The sequence below is a fragment of the Thermobia domestica genome, chromosome 5 (assembly GCF_964235325.1).
Source record: "Thermobia domestica chromosome 5, izTheDome1.hap1.1, whole genome shotgun sequence".
Classification (NCBI taxonomy): domain Eukaryota; kingdom Metazoa; phylum Arthropoda; class Insecta; order Zygentoma; family Lepismatidae; genus Thermobia; species Thermobia domestica.
In genome coordinates this window covers 44,844,621-44,864,992 of record NC_137458.1, presented here as the reverse complement: position 1 = coordinate 44,864,992, position 20,372 = coordinate 44,844,621, and the positions used below count along the sequence as shown (strand labels likewise).

The following is a 20,372-nucleotide window of genomic DNA, read 5'->3' as shown; positions in this document are numbered from 1 at the left end:
GAAACTAAAGTATCGCTAAGGATATGTCTATATAGGTTGCAAAACATACTGTTTCTGTGTTTGTGTGTGTGTTTTTTTTTTTTTCTTTCTTCATGTACATGTCATCACTATAAAAATCTTTTTAATTCGTTTACTGATTGTACTGAAATAATGCAATAGGTACACGCAGTATTATTCTTATTAATGTGCTGAAAATTTATTGTGGATAGAGAAAAGCAATTTCATGTCCAGTGTGTGACTGTTCATTTTGGTGACTCACCAAATTATTGGACAGATAATTTCTGCGGAAGGGATTTTCTGTCTGTTGCATTGAATCCAGATTTATTTTATAATTGCGAAAAAGTATTTTCTGTGCTGAATACTCGTAGACTCAGAATAATTCCTATCCGTTATGAAGATATTACTAAACCGTTGAAAAAAAATTGTTCGTATCCGTAAAAGGGAGGGTTTAGTCCTGTAATGGTATATATATTTCGCCGGAACAAGAAATGGAGATGTCTGTTATTTGGAGGTTTCGACGTGTTTACAAATATGAGCTACTAGATATTATAAATAAAACACACACACATATTATCTGCAAACAGAGATTGTCTTTAAAACAATCTATAATCCATTACGATTATGTATAGAAGATAACAACATCGGTCAAATAACTTTTAATTCTGTTGATACGAAGCTCTAATCTTTGCTTGAGATTTTTCGATAGTGTTTTCCCTGATATATGTAGTCAATGATAACATCAGATCCCGATTTTCAGCTAATTGGTGATTTTGATTAGAAAGTGAAATATTATATAACAGTATACTAAGTCATCTCCTGAAATGCCCCGACCAAAATTAGGAGTTTTTGAGAGCTGTTACTAACAATATCCGTGTAGATTTTATCTTCTAGTAGTCCTCTCTCAAAAAATCATCCTGATATTAGTAGTAAACAGAGTTACCACATATAAAAGGTCAAGGAATGAGATCTTAAAGTCCCGATCACTAAAATATTGTTAAGCTTAAGGTTGGTGTAAAGGGACAAGTTTTGCCAATAGATGTCACTACAGTCTTCGTATCTCTCTCATGTATTTTTTACCTTTCACAAAAATTTACAATTTCTCTTATAAATTTCAACCCAGAGACTTCAAATTTTTGGATAAAGAATTTCATAACCTATCGAAGGCAACAATCCGCGCCGATTTCTTATTTTGAATCTTCTTCATTGTTGAAGAGTTATATTGTTAAAGGTTTGGATACCCCTTTCAACAAACAAGCCATTTCAACAATGAAGAAAATTCTAAATAAAAAATCGGCATGGATTGTTGTCTTCGATAGGTTATGAAATTCTTTCTCTTCGTATACAGTCTTCGTATATATCTCATGTATTTTTTATCTTTCACGAAAATTCTCAAATTTTCTTACAAATTTCAACCTAGAGATTTCAAATTTTTCGATGGAGTTCCTTCTCGAAAAATTTGAAATCTCTAGGTTGAAATTTGTAAGAAAAATTGAGAATTTTCGTGAAAGGTAAAAAATACGTGAGATATATACGAAGACTGTAGTGACATCTATCGGCAGAACTTGTCACTTTAAACTAACCTTAAAGGATCACAGTGACCCATATATTACTATTTATTTCAACTTCTACATTTGTGTAATCACACTATAAGACGGTACCTCATAATACATTGGAATCAACTGGTTCTACATTCAGCACAATTGGTCTTTAATTATGATCTTTCCTTTACTATAACCATAACCATACTCTCATTACGGAACTATTTCTTTAACCGCATAAAAAATTATTATTATTATTATTTCTTTCCTTACTCCAAGCTTCGCAGAACTATCATTTTAGGAGTACTTCTCAGTTCCCAATAACAAGGGCATGATAATTACCATTACGTGACAGAACTCTACCCCTGATATTTCACTTGGTTTAATCTCTACATCATAATTTACTTGGTTTAATCATAGTCTTCCTCAGCCTAACAGACATAATCGTCGGACATTAAACGTAAAGACTATATTTTCAAGCTGTTAACCCAAACCAATCCGAACCGAAAAACAGTTATATTTTCCATTGCTCATTAACGTGTTTTCACAAAAAAAAAAAAAAAAAAAAAAAAAAAAAAAAAAAAATATATATATATATATATATATATATATATATATATATAAAATTAAAAACATGTGGAATTTTAATTCCATTCAAAAGTGAAACAGCAGACTCATAATACCATAACCTAAAACGAAACCATTACATATCGTTTGGAACTTTTCCAAAATATATACGGATATTCTGAAAAGTGGAAATATAGAGTCTGTTTTGAAACAAAACTAAACCAAATTACGGCTCGTTTTCTGAAATAAACGGACACATTCTGTTTCAAGCTTTAACCGAGTCGTGGGTCAATGAAAACTTGATCCACGACCCACTGTGACCCACGACCCATCACCCACTGTGAACCACTCTGACCCTTCACCCTCCAGCCACCGTGACCCACCCTGACCCACAACTTATCATGAACCCACTCCAACCCACCACCCACCGTGAACCACTCACCCACCAAAACACATTGTCATCAACTCTGACACATGATCCACGGTTTCTTCTCTACCGACTAAAGAGTTTATACTTATAATAAAACCAGGTTTGAAATTCTAACTAATCGGAGTTTGAATGGTCAATCGCTTAAGCACCGCTCTGTTACAATAACGATGGACCTGACCTTTACGATATAAAATGGTAAAGTGTTTGTCATGGGTAAAATTACGATGAATTTCAATTAAATTGCCATGATCTAATTATTTCCTTATTGAATTATCGATACATTTCAGTGGAAAAACGGATGAAATTTTTAAAGTCCGAAATCAAGATAAGTAAGTTCGTTCCCAAGGCAAGTAAGCTTGAGATGGACAACATCGTGCTCGTGGGTTTTCTCGGGACACCTCCGTAAGTGTGTCTGAAACGTGTCCCATAGTTTTGGAAGTATAGGCCTTTTAACGTTCATTTATACAGGGTTGGACAAAAAATCTAAAACGTTTGCAAAAGTGTGAAAATCATACCTAGTATGGTGTGGGGCCTCTTTTTGCCTCCAAAACAGCTTGGATCCACGTGGAATGGACGTATACAGCTCCTGAATCGTGGTGTGTGGAATTTTGTACCATTGTTCCTCCAAAACATGCTCAGTTTCTTAAGGGATGCTGGTGGAGGGTAATGAGACCAAACACGCCTTTCTAACTCAGACCACAATGGCTCAATGATGTTCAGATCTGGTGATTGTAGGACCCAGGGGAGGTGTGATAGCTCCTGGCCATTCTTCTCAAACCATGATTTCACCTTTTTTGCAGCATGACAGGGTGCCAAATCATCTTGGTAGATGCCATCACCATCAGGGAACAATATTTGGGCCATGGGTAGAACCTGGTCCCCCAAAATGGTCTCATACGCCTTAGCATTCATCATTCCATGCAGGACTATGATGGGACTTGCGGAAAACCACGATATCACTGCCCATACTGTAACAGAACCACCCCCATGCTTTACAGTTGGGGGCAGACAGTCTGTATCATAGGCCTGCGATGGTGTTCTCCATACGTAACACGACCGGTTGTTGGAAACAAGGTTAAGGTCGATTCATCGGACCACATTACATATTTCCACTGCTCATGAGTCCACGCCTTGTGGTCCTTGCACCACTGGATACGCCTCTTCGCATTTACTGCTGTGACCAAGGATTTGGCGATAGCGGCCCTGCCATGAATTTTCATTTTATGAAGTTCCCGTCGCACTGTCTTCTATGAAACCGGGTTCTGTAGGCCGGAATTGAGTTCAGAAGTAATTTTCATTTCAGTAGTCTTATTTTTAGCTGCTACAATCCGTTTCAATGCCCTCCGGTCCCTATCTCACAGGATCGTCTTTCGACCACTGTTGTGCTTTGCAGACGTCGTTTGCTCATGAATTGTGACATTGGACACAGTGCCTTTCAAAACCCCGCAATGATCGCCACTGTTACCACTGAAGCTCCAACCAGACGGTCACCAACGATCATGTCTCTTTGGAAGTCTGTCAGGTTCGCCCATTTTACCGCACCACTTTCACACCACGACACTCACAAGTGAACGGGTTACTGCTGACAGAAGAGGAAGGTCCACATGACACATTAAAAACAAAAAAGATCAGCAAACGATGGGTGTACAGAGTATTTCGTGCAGGGTATAGTTCTCAAATATCCTCTCAATAGAGTTTTCAGATATACCTTGATTTCAAGGAGGGTCCAAAGTAGACAGGATGTAAGCCTTGGCAACAATCGATATCTAGTGCTTCAGAGGGAAGTCGGAAGTGTTAGGAACCTGAAGCTCCATGTTTTTTGTGTTCGGAATAACGTGTGATGCGGCGTATTTCGTCACGGTATATTTCACGTTTTCTTCATTTAAAAGCGTGAAAGAAAAAAAAATCGCAGCATTCTTTTTTCCGAGTACGAGAGACCGTGCTGTTGATGATTCTTAACACTTTGCGCCAAAGGATTCCGTGTTATGGCTGCCAATGCATATCGTTTGCCTACTTTAGACCAATCATAAAGTCAGAGCATGTCTCAAAATTGGTTGATGGCATGTCTGGGAATTTCATCCTGTAGGAAATATTCATCACGCCCATTGAACATTAATGAAATATGCATTTTTGGATTGTGTAGGCATGACTTCCTTTATGCTGATAAGAACCGCCACTCCACGATTTCTCGAATTCGAAATAGGGCCTCTTAATTTTTTTTTTTCGCGATTTTGGACAGCCATAGCTCTGAAACTATGCATTTGTTTTCCCCACAGGTCCATAGGAACTTTTTGACTTATTTTGATGTAAGGAATCACCTCTTGCAGTTTGTCGGTCTAGTTCATTAGCACCCTATATATATATATATATATATATATATATGGGCGGAAAAAGGGACTATACCCAAATTTGAACTACATAATGGCAGTTGATTTCACGAGACAATAGTAACATCAACTACAATCTAGGTACTAGACAGGTTCCACCATAGTCGGAGTGGGTCAAGTAGGTCGTGGGTTAACAGCATGTGACCCACTGCGACCCACTACCCACCGTGACCCACCTCGACCCACCACCCAACATGACCCACTGCAACCCACCACCCACCATGATCTACTCTGACCCAACTGCTCAGTGCATTGTAGACAGCATCTTCCGAACAGGATATTTTTCTTCACCCTCCACCCTAGCCATAGAAACTAAAACACGTTTCTGATTGGTTTCAGTTTGCGATTGTCCAAACCTTCTGGTGTATGTATTGTGTATTATAGTAGCAATAGAAGAAAATTGTCGCTTTGTTGGAATTGAAGAACATTGAAGAAGCAGTTGAGGTTAAATTTATATCATGGCAGGCAAGGTGGAACAAAACGAGCCCCGCGGGGCTTCTAACCCATTCCTACTACTACTACGCTTACTACTACTACTACTTATACAGTGGAATCGTATAGTAAAACTGCACACGTAAGGTAAGTAAATCACTTTTTTGAGTATTAGTTTTTTTTATAAAAATAAAAAATCCCTAAGCCCGGGTTTGAATCCACACCAAAAGCAATTATAATTACTAGCTCATTGCGCTAGAACGCTCGCCCACGAAGACCACCAGTAACAGTCATTTGATTTGTGCTATATTCATGGTACGTGGCGAGAAACTGATAACTCCAACTAACCAGAACCACGTATTTAGTTCCCACGAGTAGGGTCGAGCATGATTTAAAAATATGCTTCTGAGCACTGGTGAATTTGTCTACGTTTTATTCTCAAGGCCTCCAAGCATGAGATTCCAACAATGTACGAAAATGTCGCCAATCTGGTGCGCATTCACATGGAGAAGGCCTCATCACATTCCTCACGGTCGTCCCACGCATTCTACAGGGAAATGGAGGAGGCAAGTGGTATACAGGTGATACCTTTCAATGAGGTACCTGTTAAATCTCCAGATGCAAGTCCTATGGACTATTGTGGATTTGGATTGCTGAAGCGGGCTTTGGGAAAACGGCGCGTGACAACTGTGAAAGGACTTTGGAAAGCTGTGCAAAGGGAATGGGACAAGATTCCCCTCCCAGTTCTTCAGAGAAGTCTATTACAGTGGAAATTACGCTGTCGGGTTATTGTTAGGAACCAAGGGAAACAAATCGAGTACTTACGGACCTGGCGCCATGGATTCTTCTAAATTTTTAGGTAAGTCGAAATTTGCCAAATGCAGACTGAACAACCTCTGTATTCCTGAAGCTTTGATAGTTCAAGTATTGAAACATCCGAGTATTCAAATATCTGAGTGTAATAAAACGTATGTCATCGCCATCAAAAATCCTAAAGTAAAAAAAAAAAAAAAAAAAAAAAAAAAAATGCCCGACGTGAATTCGAACCAAGAACTTCCAGATCACTGGTCAAGCGCCCTGACCACTAAACCGCGATCACTACGCGGTAAACGATTCGTCTTTAGTCTGGTTTCGTCAGGTTTCTTTGCCTCCGCTTGCAAAGTTGTATGTTATATTTCTTCGATTCAAAAGGTCTTCCATATTTCTTTTATGATGATATAAGTGAATAATCTTCGGCAAAGTTTATATTAATAACTTGAGTTGTTCTTAGACCTTTAGTTCACAAGTTTGTTTCTTCTCCACACGAAACTACAGATATGACAGATTTAATTATCATATTCTGCATTTGTTTCAAAGCAGTCACCATTACCTGGTCAAAGACTTATGTTCGCCACGATATATATTAACCGAGAGAAATTTATTTTTCGGAAGCGGAAATTTCACTTTCCGGATTTCGGAAAATTATGTAATTCGGTAAAATTCTGGAATTCAGAAAAATTCCGGATTTTTTCGTATTCCGGAATTTGTCCGGTTCTATTTTCGGGAGTCCGGAAAGTAAAAATTCCGGAATTGGCCATCCCTACTTTACACACAACCTTTCAGAACACTAAACCAATAGCTGTCTACAAACAAACAAGTAATGCAAAGCATTCGGTATCCTGCAATACGTCATGTATTAAAATCCGACAGCTGTTTCATTATCTAACCAGAAATTGCTACTGGAAGTTGAGGTATGAAGAATTCTATTTTGTCTTAATTTTTAGCGAATATACAACCCTGCAAACCACTGAATGTCTAAACGGCTTTCGTTAAATCCAAGTTGTAGTACTTACAGTTACATCTATTTGTGTCTCGGGTTAGTAAAGCTTTCTGTAGGATGGGGTTAGTAAGTTTTTCTCTCCTCCCCCGTAAAGTTGATACGATCTATTACAGGGTACAGAACGAATTATCAATTTAACCAAAGTTGTTGTATTACTACACATCTGTTTCCGCCTCTGTCAACTCTAGTCGATCTCGGTGACGCGACATTTTTGCTTTTTATACCCCTTTTTTCGTTTAGTGAACTAAACAGTAACTATTCTGAATTATGTTACTGCGCATGCCTCGTAGATAAATACTTCTGATGCCAATAGTTTCCGTTTTGTCCAAGCAATGTTCTGTTTCGTATTCCCAGCATGACCCTTTTATTACATTATATGGAGAGCATGTAGGTCTAAATACCTCATGTATTACATAGCATGTAGGTTTAACTACTACATGTAAGAACATTGTCGACTTCCAGCAAAGAAGGAACACGTGATCATAGTATACAACCCACGGAATTGATAGCTGATCATGCAGTGGTTGTAATCCCTAACGACACAGTGGGTGAGTGGACAAAGCACTGGCTTTTCGCGCCGGCCACCAGAGTTCGAATCTATCTTGGCTTGATTTTGTATTCATTTGAGAAAAAGTATTGTGTCTTTTCGCTACAGGTAGTCACTCTTTTCGTATTTTTCGTCGTCCTTCACAGCTAAAGTAACTGTCTATTCTTATTCCTTCTACGAATGATGAATTTTTTCTTTGGTTTCATGTCAAACATGCACACGTAATGAAAAGACGCTGTTGATAATAATAATATTAAATATTACTAGCTAACTCGTGCGTATATTTCGCACAATATAATTTTATATTATCATGTGGAAATAAGTAAGGCTGGCTGGGGCCCCCTCATATTTTTTTCGATGCGCCTTATGGGTCCACAGTGTCCAACATTGGTCCCATCCCACTATCACCTGTTCTTTCGATATGTTATCGACATTTTGCCTAAAGAGGGCTCTGCTGTGGCCCCATGACTCCCCATGACAATGCCTGTTGGTTCATTTTGCATTAAAATCGCTTATTTTTCTGAGTACTATAAGTGCATACTGTCCAACGTTGCCCCCATCACTCTATCATTTCCCGTTCTCTCGATATAAATTGTTAATATTTTGCCTGTAAGGGAGATAATGGCGTTTCAATCATTACGTTTGCTGAAGAATTGAGGAAGATATTGCGTTGCCGTAAACAACACCTTTTTCGTAATATATATATTATAATAATTATTATTATTATTTTACTTACCACTATTGTTGCCTACCACTATTTGCAATGCAATGTGTTACTAAAAAGCAAATCAAATAGCACTGCTCGCCATTCCCGAACTCGAAATACATGATTTACAGTTCTCTGTGTTAGGGGAAAGCATATTTATTATATTATTCTTTCAAATAACACATTTCACAAGTTACTTCACTTTCAATGTGTAACTTCATATCATCACTAACAATCGTCTTATTCCGATAGGAAAATATTTCCCTCTTAAAGAAGAAAGAAAAAAAAAACCTGACCGTAGAGAAAGGGCGTGATCCTTCTTTAGGTGATTAATCGGGTCCAATATTTCAACAAAAGATTATAAGCCCCTGCACACAAATATTTCAGTAAAAAAGGAAAACTCACTTAAACATTGTGAATACCCACTTATGGGCGAACTTTAGTTCCCTTGGAACTTTTTAAGAGTTTGAAGGGCCGCCATTTTGAACATTTTCATCTGATAATTCTGGCTAACGAACTCATTGAAGATATTTCAACAATTAATGTTTGTGTTAAGTTTTTTCTCAATCCGCTGAAAATTACGGTGGTTATGGCATTCACAAATAGCGTTATATATATACAGATAGATAGATAGACACACACAGAGATAGAAACTTCCGAACGGAAAGTGGTTTTAGCCTCAGAGGCTAAACCGACACTTTTCTTCCTTCTCACACCCATGCTGCGTCAGAGCTAAACCGGGACTCTTTGCAAAACGTATTGACCAGCCAAACCTAAACACAAGCCTCCCAGTACTCAACGTAGAAATCGTAGTCGAGAGGTTTAAGGCATGTAGTGATTGTATTTTTAATGACCATGAGTATAGGTATATATAGTTTTTTTTTTTTTTTTTTTTTTTTTTTTTTAACTTTTTGCAGCTACGTCAGAACGTTCAATTTTTATTCTTTATTGATTGCAAATGGCGTTTACATTCAAAATACGAGGAATTTTGGTGGCATTTGTTCGGATATTCTTCTCTTTCGAAATGAAGACAAGAATAAAAGCAATACCCAAAGACAAAAAGTATTATCAGTACTCAATATTATCAATAATAATTGCTACGAAAGAGTAAATACGACCTCTTTTACCATCTCATGAGCTGTATGCATTATTAACAAAAATTCTAAAAACATCTTGCAGGGGATTCGAACTGACGTCCTTTGCATTTGTAAGCCAGCACCTTAACCACTACACCATGATCATTGCTTGGTAAACGTTTAGTTGTCGGCATATTTGCTGGTATTTGTATTTTATATTCCCACTTCGACAATTTTTACTCTTTTTTTTCTCCGTTTAGCAGCTGTTTCTGGCTTTCTCTTTCGGTGTTGCCCTGTATTTACAATATGCACTATTCGTATTCACAGCTTGTGCCCCTCTGCAACGTCTTATTCAGATTAGACTTTTTTTCTTGCCCCTCAATAAAATTTGATTGATTTAATTCTCATATTCTCCATGGCTGAAGCGCAGGAATGCCAGACTCAAAAAAAGGTGTACATTTACTTTCCTGACAGACTACATTAAGATATAACGCTGATTCCTAATAGTAAATAGTGAAGCTAATAGATGTCTGATGCCAACAGATGTCGCTAGCGCGTAAGTAATTTGCAAATTTAAAACCTATTGTGACGAATCAATTTCACCCAAAAATTTGCATTTTCTCAATTTAATTATTTCAAAATAGGATAACCTGAAATGTACACGGGCTTGAAGGCTTGGGCGCAACAACTAGTTCCTTCAAAAGCCCAAAGACAAACCCCATGTAAATTGGAAACCTCGTTTTGTGTAAAAATGTAAGAGTGGTGAATACAAGGATAACGCTGTGTGTGACAATTCGTATTTATTTCAACGGTGGAAATGTTCATTCAGGTATATCAGTGGGTTCGTTTATACTTGGTAGATGTTGGTAGTGGCACAGCCCATGTGATTTGAGATGTAGAGCAGTACCTGAAGAATGAAAATAAACACATTCCAGCATTTACTTATAAAGTAATTATTTTATGCTCAATAAGATAATAATCTCACGTAATGTAAATAACTAAGCTTATATCGAATCTGAAAGTAACGAACTTCAGCCTGATTGTAGGGTTCTCGAAGATTTATTTGAGTCTAATGAAAGAAGGAAACAACCGATTTTTTTTTCACACCAGATCCTCTATAGGTGCGAATTCTATGACACACAGAGTGAAAAGGTGACTGATTGGATCGGAACTCGAACCCGGGACTTTCGGCACACCGTGCCGATGCGTTAATCACCACGCCACCCAGTCCGCTTCCCAGAACCAATCCAGTTTGTGTGTGATAGAATTCGAACCTATTGAGGATCTGGTGTTTACAAAAAAGTGTTGTTTCCTTTTTTTCATTGATATGTATGAAATTAAACCGTCATAAGGTGCTCAGTTTATGGACACAGGATTGCCCAATGACAGCAGGGAGCTGTGATACAACGCACGTTGTCCAAGATAAGAGCACCGACCTCGAGAGTGAGAGAGTAAGTAGCTGTTCTGGGAAACGGACTGGGTGGCGCAGTGGTTAACGCATCGACACGGTATGTCGGAGGTCCCGGGTTCGGGTCCCGGTGCAGTCAGTCACCTTTCCACTCTTTGTATGTTATTTGAGCTAGTTAAGGGAAATATACAATTAGAAGATTAGAGGCCTAAGCTGTTTAATTTTCAGTAGTTTTCCCCAAATGTAAACTGAGGACAGCTGTCTCTTGGTGTAAAAACAGGATAACAAAGTAGTACTATGTAAACATAGAAGTATTTATACAGTTAAACTATAAAAAATTTATCTAGTTGATTAGTTAAATAGTAAAAAAAAAAAGATAAGAAAAGTGTTTTGTATATATTTAACATTGACTATGAATTAATTCTGTTTTCTTTTATACTGTAGGTGATATGTGAAGATCCTCCAGCTCAAATTGATCTCAAATGTCAAGAAAAAGTCACCGATTCAGATTCCGAATCTCAAAGTGATGTGGAACCGCTGATTGAAAATAAAGCATTCCCTCAGCAGCGATTCAGTCCGGTTCCAGGCATTAAGTCAAATTCTGGGGAAATAACATGTAGGCCTAAGCCTATCAAAGCCAGGTAGGAGTTAACTTCGATAATATGAAATCGTTGTATATAATAAACGAGGAAAATAGTGTAAATGTGATTTTTTTTTAAAGTAAATTTTACTCATTAGTCTTATTTCAAACAATCATTGATCTTTGAAAATAATTATACTTAATGATAATTACTGTAAGTTTGAAAAGTATTTATTAAAGAGGATCAAGATGATTTTATTCGAAAAGCCATATTTTTAAAAATCAATACCTTTATAGACAAAACAACTTTCTACTGTTTATAGAAAAAACAAGATCTGCTGTGGATTGTTGTTACTTTGCGTAGGTAGACTTCAGTTGCCGTAATATACGTAGACGGGATCCTTTCTCTACAGAGTCCTGGGAGAGTCTCGCCAGAATGTCATTCGAGTCAGAAAGTACACAAACTCCAAAATAAAAATGAAACATATTTTTAGACTTATCGTTCTGGTCTTAAATCTTCAAAAGGCTCTATGTTTTATATAGATTTTTCAAATTTCTCTCTTATAAACTTGCAGAAACTAAGTAGGCTTCAATATTCACGATTACCATGTACAAGAGACCGTAAATGTTTATTTAGCCTATGATACTCGGCTACCTTATAAATCAACAGTTTGTGTTGTTTGATGCAGCTTTCAACATTATTTAGTCACTTGAGAAAAGGAAGAAGGAGAAAAAAAGGGGTTGTAGAAATTTTGGAGAGCTACAATGTAAGGGGAAAGGAACTTGAAAGCAAAAAACTAGCTTTGCCTCTGGATGGGTGCGGTTCTATAGAAACCGAAACGTGAGCGTAAAATTATTTAATATGTATTCCACAATTATTAAGTACCCTTAAGTGGTTAATTTCCGGTCATGGGACTTTATTGATGTAACCCTAAAAACTCACAATAAAACTTCACTGTGAAGTTCATACTGAAGAATTTCAAGAGCTTCTATAGCAGCACTCAGATATAATGGGAAGAACTTAGTGTGGAAAATGAGGAGAAACTATTGAAGCGTGCGTATCTTTTGAGGATAAAATAGAAGCTATCGGTAACCCAGCATGTAAGTTTCAAGCGTATAACGCGCCGTATTTCTATTACGTACAGGCCATAGAAAATCATAGGTGGATACCTTCGTTGTTCTCACCCAGCGGAAGAATGCACTTAAAATATTAAAAGAGAAACAGTTACCGTCAAGCGTCCCCCGCTCGCTGCAGTAGTTACTTAAAACAAGTAACACCTTGAAATATGAGCTGTAATCGTAGACGACCAGAAGGTTGCAACTGTAATTTTACACAGTGATGTGGGTGGACTGTAATGTAAATATCTTGTCCTTTATCTTCCACTAAAATAACATTTTTTCTTCTTTTTTAAATCAATATTCTTACGATACTTTTTTTTTTTTCGAATGATTTGTAAGTTAAATTGTGGTTACATATAATAACCTAGAAACAGTGAACAAACAACAAGCTTTAAATATAAAATAAAATAAAACCCAAAAAAAGAGGCTTGTTTAGATACTGGTTCAACGTGAGGGGCACAATAGAGCATATTAGATAGTGTTAAACCAAGACGATGTTTATCCGAAATTTCTATTAGTGCGTTGATTTAACATATCAGAAAATTTTCGACTTGTTAATAGTCTGAATCTTTACAGTATGTAGTATTTATTATAATTATTGTTGTTTTTTGTAGGTTACCTGCCAGCAGCATTGATGGAGGCAGTAAGTTCCATAGTGTGGGTGGTGAAAAGGGTAACGGACTATCATTCCCGTATCTGTCGCCAGTTAATCCATTAGGTGTATCAGGCTTTCAACCTACAGGTGGAGCTTTCAAGACAATGCCCATTTCCCCGAAAGTGAAAACTCTCTCAGAAACTCTCACCGCGAAGAGCACAAACTTGCCAGCGACATCTGCATCTCAAATTGAGAGCACAGTACCTGTGGCTTCAACGTGGAGTGGATCTGTGGTCACCTCTGGACAAAGTGTCAGCACAACAGCTCAATTGCATATTGTGAATGCTACAATAGCTCCACAAAATACCGGTAATCCAACATCCGTATCGGTTTCTAATGACACTAGCGAAACGAAAACATACACAGCAAATATGCATGTACCAGAGAACGGGCGGCAACAGTGGATTAAGTACAGCAAACCCCAGACATCATCATCTACAACACATGCAAATGAAGTGATCACTGCCGCGAGTAGAGAAGCTCCTGCAGTGCTTCGAATAAGCAAACCTATTACAACAACGCTTCCAGCGCATTTTGAACCACAAAAAGCGACTATTCTCTCTACTTCTTCGTACCAAGCTTGCGTTACTCAACCTTTGACAGTGTCCATGACCATTTTAAATCCTACCTCCACTGTAGCAGATTCAGTGTCACAAAGCCATATACAGACATCAGGGACTCAAGCCCTGTTTACCAATTTACTTCTGAAGCCTTCGTCAACACAGACCAGCTTTTCTAGTTTAGCGAAAACATCAGGAAGTCAAGTAACTGTGGCAAGGGTGGATTTTGCCGATCGAGAGGAATCTGCAAACGAGATCCAGTATATTGTTCCGGTTCATAGCAGTGGAAGAGTCCAGAATGTATATCTACCACCACAAAGTATCCAATTAGCAATATCAGGTAAGAACAGTAATTGTGTAAATAAAAATAGAACTAACCTTTTTGTATTCCTAGTAGACTGAAGTTTCAAGAAGATACCTCAAACTCATTATTAATGTGTTAAGTCCACTTATCTTTCTAACATAAACATAATTTTATGGGAAACTATAGACGCGTCAACCCCCAATGCAGTAGTTTTTTAAATGCATTACTTCGTACGTAAAATCCATTGATATTGAAACAAAAAGCATGTGAACACGTTACTACGTAATATGGTTTAAACCTCTTTGCTCTTGAAAATTGACACTCACTAAAGTATCTGAAATATTGGAAATTACTTTAATCTACTAGAAACACAAAAAGATTGGAACAAGCAAGATCGTATTGTCAATAGTATATGTACCTTACAGTTAGATAAGTGTTTTCTGCAATGAAACTTATTATTATTATTATTATTATTATTATTATTATTATTATTATTATTATTATTATTATTATTATTATTATTATTATTATTATTATTATTAGCAAACCCCCATGTCCTGCCCAAGCGCAGGACGCTATTGTTGTCTGAATATCTTTAATTAAGAATTTCTCGATAATTACTCGAATTTAAGACGCACCCCGATTTCGCTGGGTTAAATTAAAGAAAAATGAAAATAATATGTTCCGTTTGCACTCTTTGATTTTTGTCATTTTCGGTGATTTTTATATATCCCTCTCCTCTCCCCATGTTGCGGGGCACGGCATGATAAAAATTATCCCAGTCCCGAATATCATGTATGTTGAAAATTTGATCGAGATCAGTTGGGTGGTTCAAGAGTTAAGTTTCATTTATTTTTTTATATTAATCTCCCCTCCCCCTCCCCTAGGTCCTACCGTCAAAGTGAAAATATTTTTTAAAAAATCCAGGCTCGAACGTCATATATGTTGAAAATTTGATCGAGATCGGTCAGGTGGTTCAAGAGTTATTTTTTATATATCTCTCCCCTCCCCTCCTACCCTAAGGGATATGATAAAAACCAACCCAGGTCCGAACCTCATCTATGTTGATAATTTGATTAAAATTGGTTCGGTGGTTTAAGCGTGATGAAGTCACAAAGACAGTCACATTTATTTTTTTTTTATTTTTTTTTTTACATATATATCCTCCCTTCCCCTCCCCTACATTGTGCCTTCAAAGTAAAATGATGAAAATATCCCAGCTCCGAACTTTATCTATGTGGAAAGTTTGATCGAGATCGGTCGAGAGGTTCAAGAGTTATTAAGTTTTATTCATTTTCAAGTATTTATCCTCCTCTCCTCCCCTTCCGTAAGTTCTACCATCAAAATGAAATAATAAAAAACTTCCTAGGTTCGAACTTCATCTATGTTGAAAATTTGATTGAGATCGATCGGGTGATTCAAGAGTTATTAAATGTTATTTATTTTATTTTTTTTTTTATCATTTCCCCGCCTCCCCCTCCCAAACGTTCTACCATCAAAATGAATAGCTAAAAACACTCCCAGGCCAGAACTGCATGTACGTCAAAAATTTGATTGAGATCGGTAGGGTGGTTCGAGAGATTAAGAGTCGCAAAAATAGTCACTTTCAATTTGGATCTGAAGTTTTTTGTTCGCAGACACCGCTATTAATATATAGATTATTATTATTATTATTATTATTATTATTATTATTATTATTATTATTATTATTATGCGTTGGAATGAGGTATTATGATCAATTTTTGTACACTTCATAACAAAAGTTTTGGTTCAAATTATTAAATAGGCTTTAGGTTAATCTTGAAATTCTTATATAAGTAAATTCTGCTTTTGCTGTATGTCTGTCTTAGGTTATCTTACCGATCAGGACCCTTATCGTCTCGAGTCTCGAGTCAAATTAGATTTTCTGGTTATAAACATCTTGTGTATATTTATTTAAAGATACGAGTTGACTCATATGTATATAATTTGTAAAATTACAGCTTAATGCGTCCAAGTCTTCTTCAATTGCTCACTTTTTCTTTCCTTTTTTTTTTTTTTTTTTTTTTAATAGATCATTTTGCACTTGTAAGAAACAAGGGAGGAGGCAGTGAAAGAGAAAGTTTGAACTCTTGTGTAATGTAAATTCCTTGTACTAGAACAGCTCTTTTTCCCAACTACCTACTACTGTGCACACATCACGCTAGAACTTCTATGTAATGTAAAAATGAAATCTTTTAGTTTTACGTCCCGCGGTTATGGCTAGTAGGCTAAAAGAGACGACGATGGTGAGAATGAATGAAAGTGGTGGAATAAGGAAAATAGGAAGAAACGGGAGAATCCCGAGAAAACCACGCACACAGTGTTGGTCCAGTATAAAGCGCGCTTGATACGTTTTAGGATCGAACCATTCTGTGTAATGTAGAAGTAGTTTTGTATGAGTGTGTTAACAGCTGAAAACCACTTGTTAAAGTACTGTTGTGATTTTAAACTTAAAATATTAGATTAAAAAAAAAAATACTTTACCACTGATTCACTTGAAATTCCTGTTAAGCAGTAGTATATACCCATGTAATGAAACGTTCCACAGCTGGTCATCGCACTTATTCACATAACCAATGTCCAATGTCTCGAAGATTTTTATCACTCCAACAGATTGTCTTTAAACATTTCGATGCACTTGTTGCTCTGCTGCACGTATTGCACTTAGCCAAAAGGATGGGGTGATCCATTGACGCTGGCTTTCTGGATACGGTATTTTTTGAAAGAAAGAAAAAAAGAAAGAACAAAGGTAACAAAAACGCCCCCTAGCAGCCATAGCTCTTCGTTGATAATAACACTAGAAAGTTTAGTTTTATGAAAAAGAATCCCCTTGATGTAATAGGAGTAACTTTTTCGTTTTTAGAAGGAAATACTCGAGAAGAAATAGTGGTAAGATAGTTAAGTGAATTGTATTATTTCTTTCGTAGGAAATCAAAATCAGGCTGTATCCATTCACCCGACAGCTCCAGTCCAGATATTGTCTTCAGAACCTAAACACATCGAAACGCCTACTGTGATTGTCAGTGCCACTCAAAACTCCGCTGCTCATCAGTTTGAAATTCAGTCTTCTATTCCAAGTCAGAGTGTACCATCTAGGTGAGTATTGTGTTCTGTTGCTGTTCAATGGGAGATCGCTCGTCTGTAATGCAAGGGATCATGGTTTGATTCCAGACCATTGATTTTGTTATGGACAGCATTGTCTCTGAGATTTTTTTTTTTTTTTTTTAACAAGGTTCTCCCGTTGCGTTACACATTTTTATTTCACGTGTTCTTTCATTTCATCCACAATTATTCGTAATCGTTGAACGATAAATTTAACATTTATTTATTTTTCTGTCGAAAGAATGTTCAACAGAAATTTGTATATATAGTAAGTACCACATTTGAGATGCACCAATTTATCTGTACACATTTGTTAAATACGGATATTTTTTTTTTTGAACTGTAAATTATATTATTTATATACAGAGTGTTTCAAAGCAACACCGAGAACGTTTGGGAGGTGATTCGTGACACCAAGATAAAACAAAAGTGTGGACCAACCTGGGTGCACAAATCCGTCATTTCGGAGTTATAGGCTGCCAAAAACATGGAAAAATGAACTTTAAAGGTCCATAGCTCCAATACTATGGGACTAACCGTAGTCGGGACAACACTTCACTTAGAAACAAGTATGTGCCCTATCCAAATATCCATGTTTCAGTGTCCAAACTCTGATCCAATTGTTATACTTCCGCAACAATTTTTATAGAGGTAGTTGTTGAGTACTTCAAATTATATGCCCGTAGTCAAACTCCCTCCATAAAAATTGTTGCGTGAGTACCGCAGGATTTTGAAACATATATATTTAGATAGCGCACTCTAAGTCTTGACCCGACTACGGTACGTTCCATAGTATTGGAGCTGTAGACCTTTAAAGTTCAATTTTCATGTTTTCAGCAGCCTGTAACTCCGAAATGACGGATGTATGCACCCAGGTTGGTCTATACTTTTTGTATTATCTTGATGTCAGAAATCACGTCCTAAACGTTGTCGATATTGTTTTGAAACACACTGTGTATACAACTAAATTGTCTTCTAACATCAGAAAAAGGTAGGACAATTTGACACCCTTTACACTTAACAACTCAAAAAGCTTCCTGTCAGCGATAGTCATCAGCCACATATTTGTCAAATTTTTTATTTGACTATAGTAACAAAACGGATAGAGGAACTAACTACAGAATGAATGATTCTTATTATAGGATGTCAATCAGTTCACAGGCTTTTTCTAACTAATTATTATGAGAGTAGGTCAGTGTAATTAGAAAATATATTTACTTTTAGAAAGTAAAAGGAACGTGTTACCAAAAAAAAAATCAACGGTTTGATTGACGATGTCAAAGAAAATGTAGTTATAAAAATATTTATTATCCATGATTTTTTCTCCTTGAATTCACCTTGTATTCCACGCAATGCTTGATAGAAGAGTTGTGAACTCTAAATATTATATATATGTATGCTTTTTGACCTGTGACCTATTTTTGAGATAAAGTTTGTATCTTACAGCACATACCACAGAGACGAGGAATCATCTGTAAGAACAGTTCAGCAACAAGTAAAAACGAGCTCAAGCTCTAATCATATGAACACACTTCGAGGAGATCTGTTGAGCCCAGGAAGAGTTACAACTGAAAACGTACAGTATTACACAAGTAAGTAGAATTACTCAATTACAAACTTGTTAATTGTACAGTTGTGTTAATGTGGTAGTGAAATTTGCTTTTAACAGGATTCCATTGTATCACATTTATTTTCATTGCATAGGGTTTCACTTTGATACTGTTATAATATGCGCAATGTTGCGTACTCGCCTAATGTACTAACTACGGTATACCATTGTCAGATAATTAGCATAATATTATGTATACTGTCCTTCTGTTAACTAGATTTCCTTGTTTATAAACTACCTTTATTATTATCAGCAACCTTGAACTTTTTTTTATCTGCAGTGACTCCTCACAAAACGTGTAATGTAAGAACTTACAGAACTTGTATTGAAAATTAAGTTGTTGCGTGCTATATTAATATTTATTCAAAATATTATGTTCTTTTAAAAGGCCAAACCAACCAGAAGACTGAAATGTCTAACGACCAAGACAGACTGCACTTGACAAAGCCCTCAGGCGCTTCTGAGAAGTCAGCTGACATGTTTCATCAAAATAATGTACAGGAAACTAATGCAGCCAAAGAAACAGAGCAGCAAGCCCAGACTCAGATATCTGTAAGTAGTCATGGAGTTAGGAAATTATATTATCGATTATTTTTGCAGTACGCATTCAACTTCTTTCTGGTTTTATTAAGATACTTTTTTGTTTGTTTTTTGTCAGAGACGAAGAATTAAATCCAAGCATTTCCATTGTAACTAAAGCTCTGAAATTTTGCACATGTACGTAAATGTTGTGACAGTATAATATTCTTACATAATTTTCACTCTAGTGTACAGTTTTAGTGTAAAATTTATTAATTTGTCAATTGTTCTTTGCTGACGATATTTCCTAACAGTTATGCAACCAAAAGTGCTTTAGAGTCGGCATGTACAGTATAACATCCACGAGATTTCGTGATTTAGTTTTATTTCTTATTGTAGAAGAACTGGTTGAATGTGAAAACATCTTATAGTAAAAAGTGAAAAACAGTAACCGTAAATAAATAAATTTAAAAACAATGCTTTCATAGATGATGCTGAGGAGAAAATCGTTTTTCGGTAGGGTAAAATGAAGAAATGACAGTAATACAGGGTGTTCATACAACCGCCATGGATTTCATATACCATGAAAAAACTTGGAATAAGCCTTGAATTTCGTTATGAAACCGTGAAAATCTAGAAAATTGCACACCTTGTAATAACAAACCTGTTGACAGGATAAGACAAATAATTATATATATATATATATATATATATATATATATATATATATATATATATATATATATATATATATATATATATATTATTGAAGAAGAAACTTTAATTTATTAGTGTTTTTTTCCTTTTTCTTGTATGCACAGTTGATTTCGTAAGGTTGAACGAGATCAAGTTCAATTATTCCACTGTAACGTACCGACCGCCGTACTGAGCTTCACGTCTCTTACTGGGTGCAGTTTTTGTTGTCATTGTGCGGTCAGTAAACAATGTCGGATTTGCGTATAAGCTAAAACTTAGGGCCCCACTCTCTTGGGG

General features: G+C 36.5%; 1 protein-coding gene across 3 annotated transcripts in view; it reads left to right on the top strand.

The window, feature by feature from the left end:
* cic (Putative transcription factor capicua) overlaps window positions 1–20,372 on the top strand; it is a 117,093-nt gene that overhangs the window by 69,540 nt on the left and 27,181 nt on the right. For all 3 annotated transcript variants that reach the window (XM_081758660.1, XM_081758659.1, XM_081758658.1), the window contains exons 14-18: window positions 11,355–11,551; window positions 13,224–14,164; window positions 17,077–17,245; window positions 18,698–18,843; window positions 19,249–19,412. In XM_081758660.1, the coding sequence (XP_081614786.1) occupies window positions 11,355–11,551; window positions 13,224–14,164; window positions 17,077–17,245; window positions 18,698–18,843; window positions 19,249–19,412 (1,617 nt within the window). The remainder of the gene's footprint in view (window positions 1–11,354; window positions 11,552–13,223; window positions 14,165–17,076; window positions 17,246–18,697; window positions 18,844–19,248; window positions 19,413–20,372) is intronic.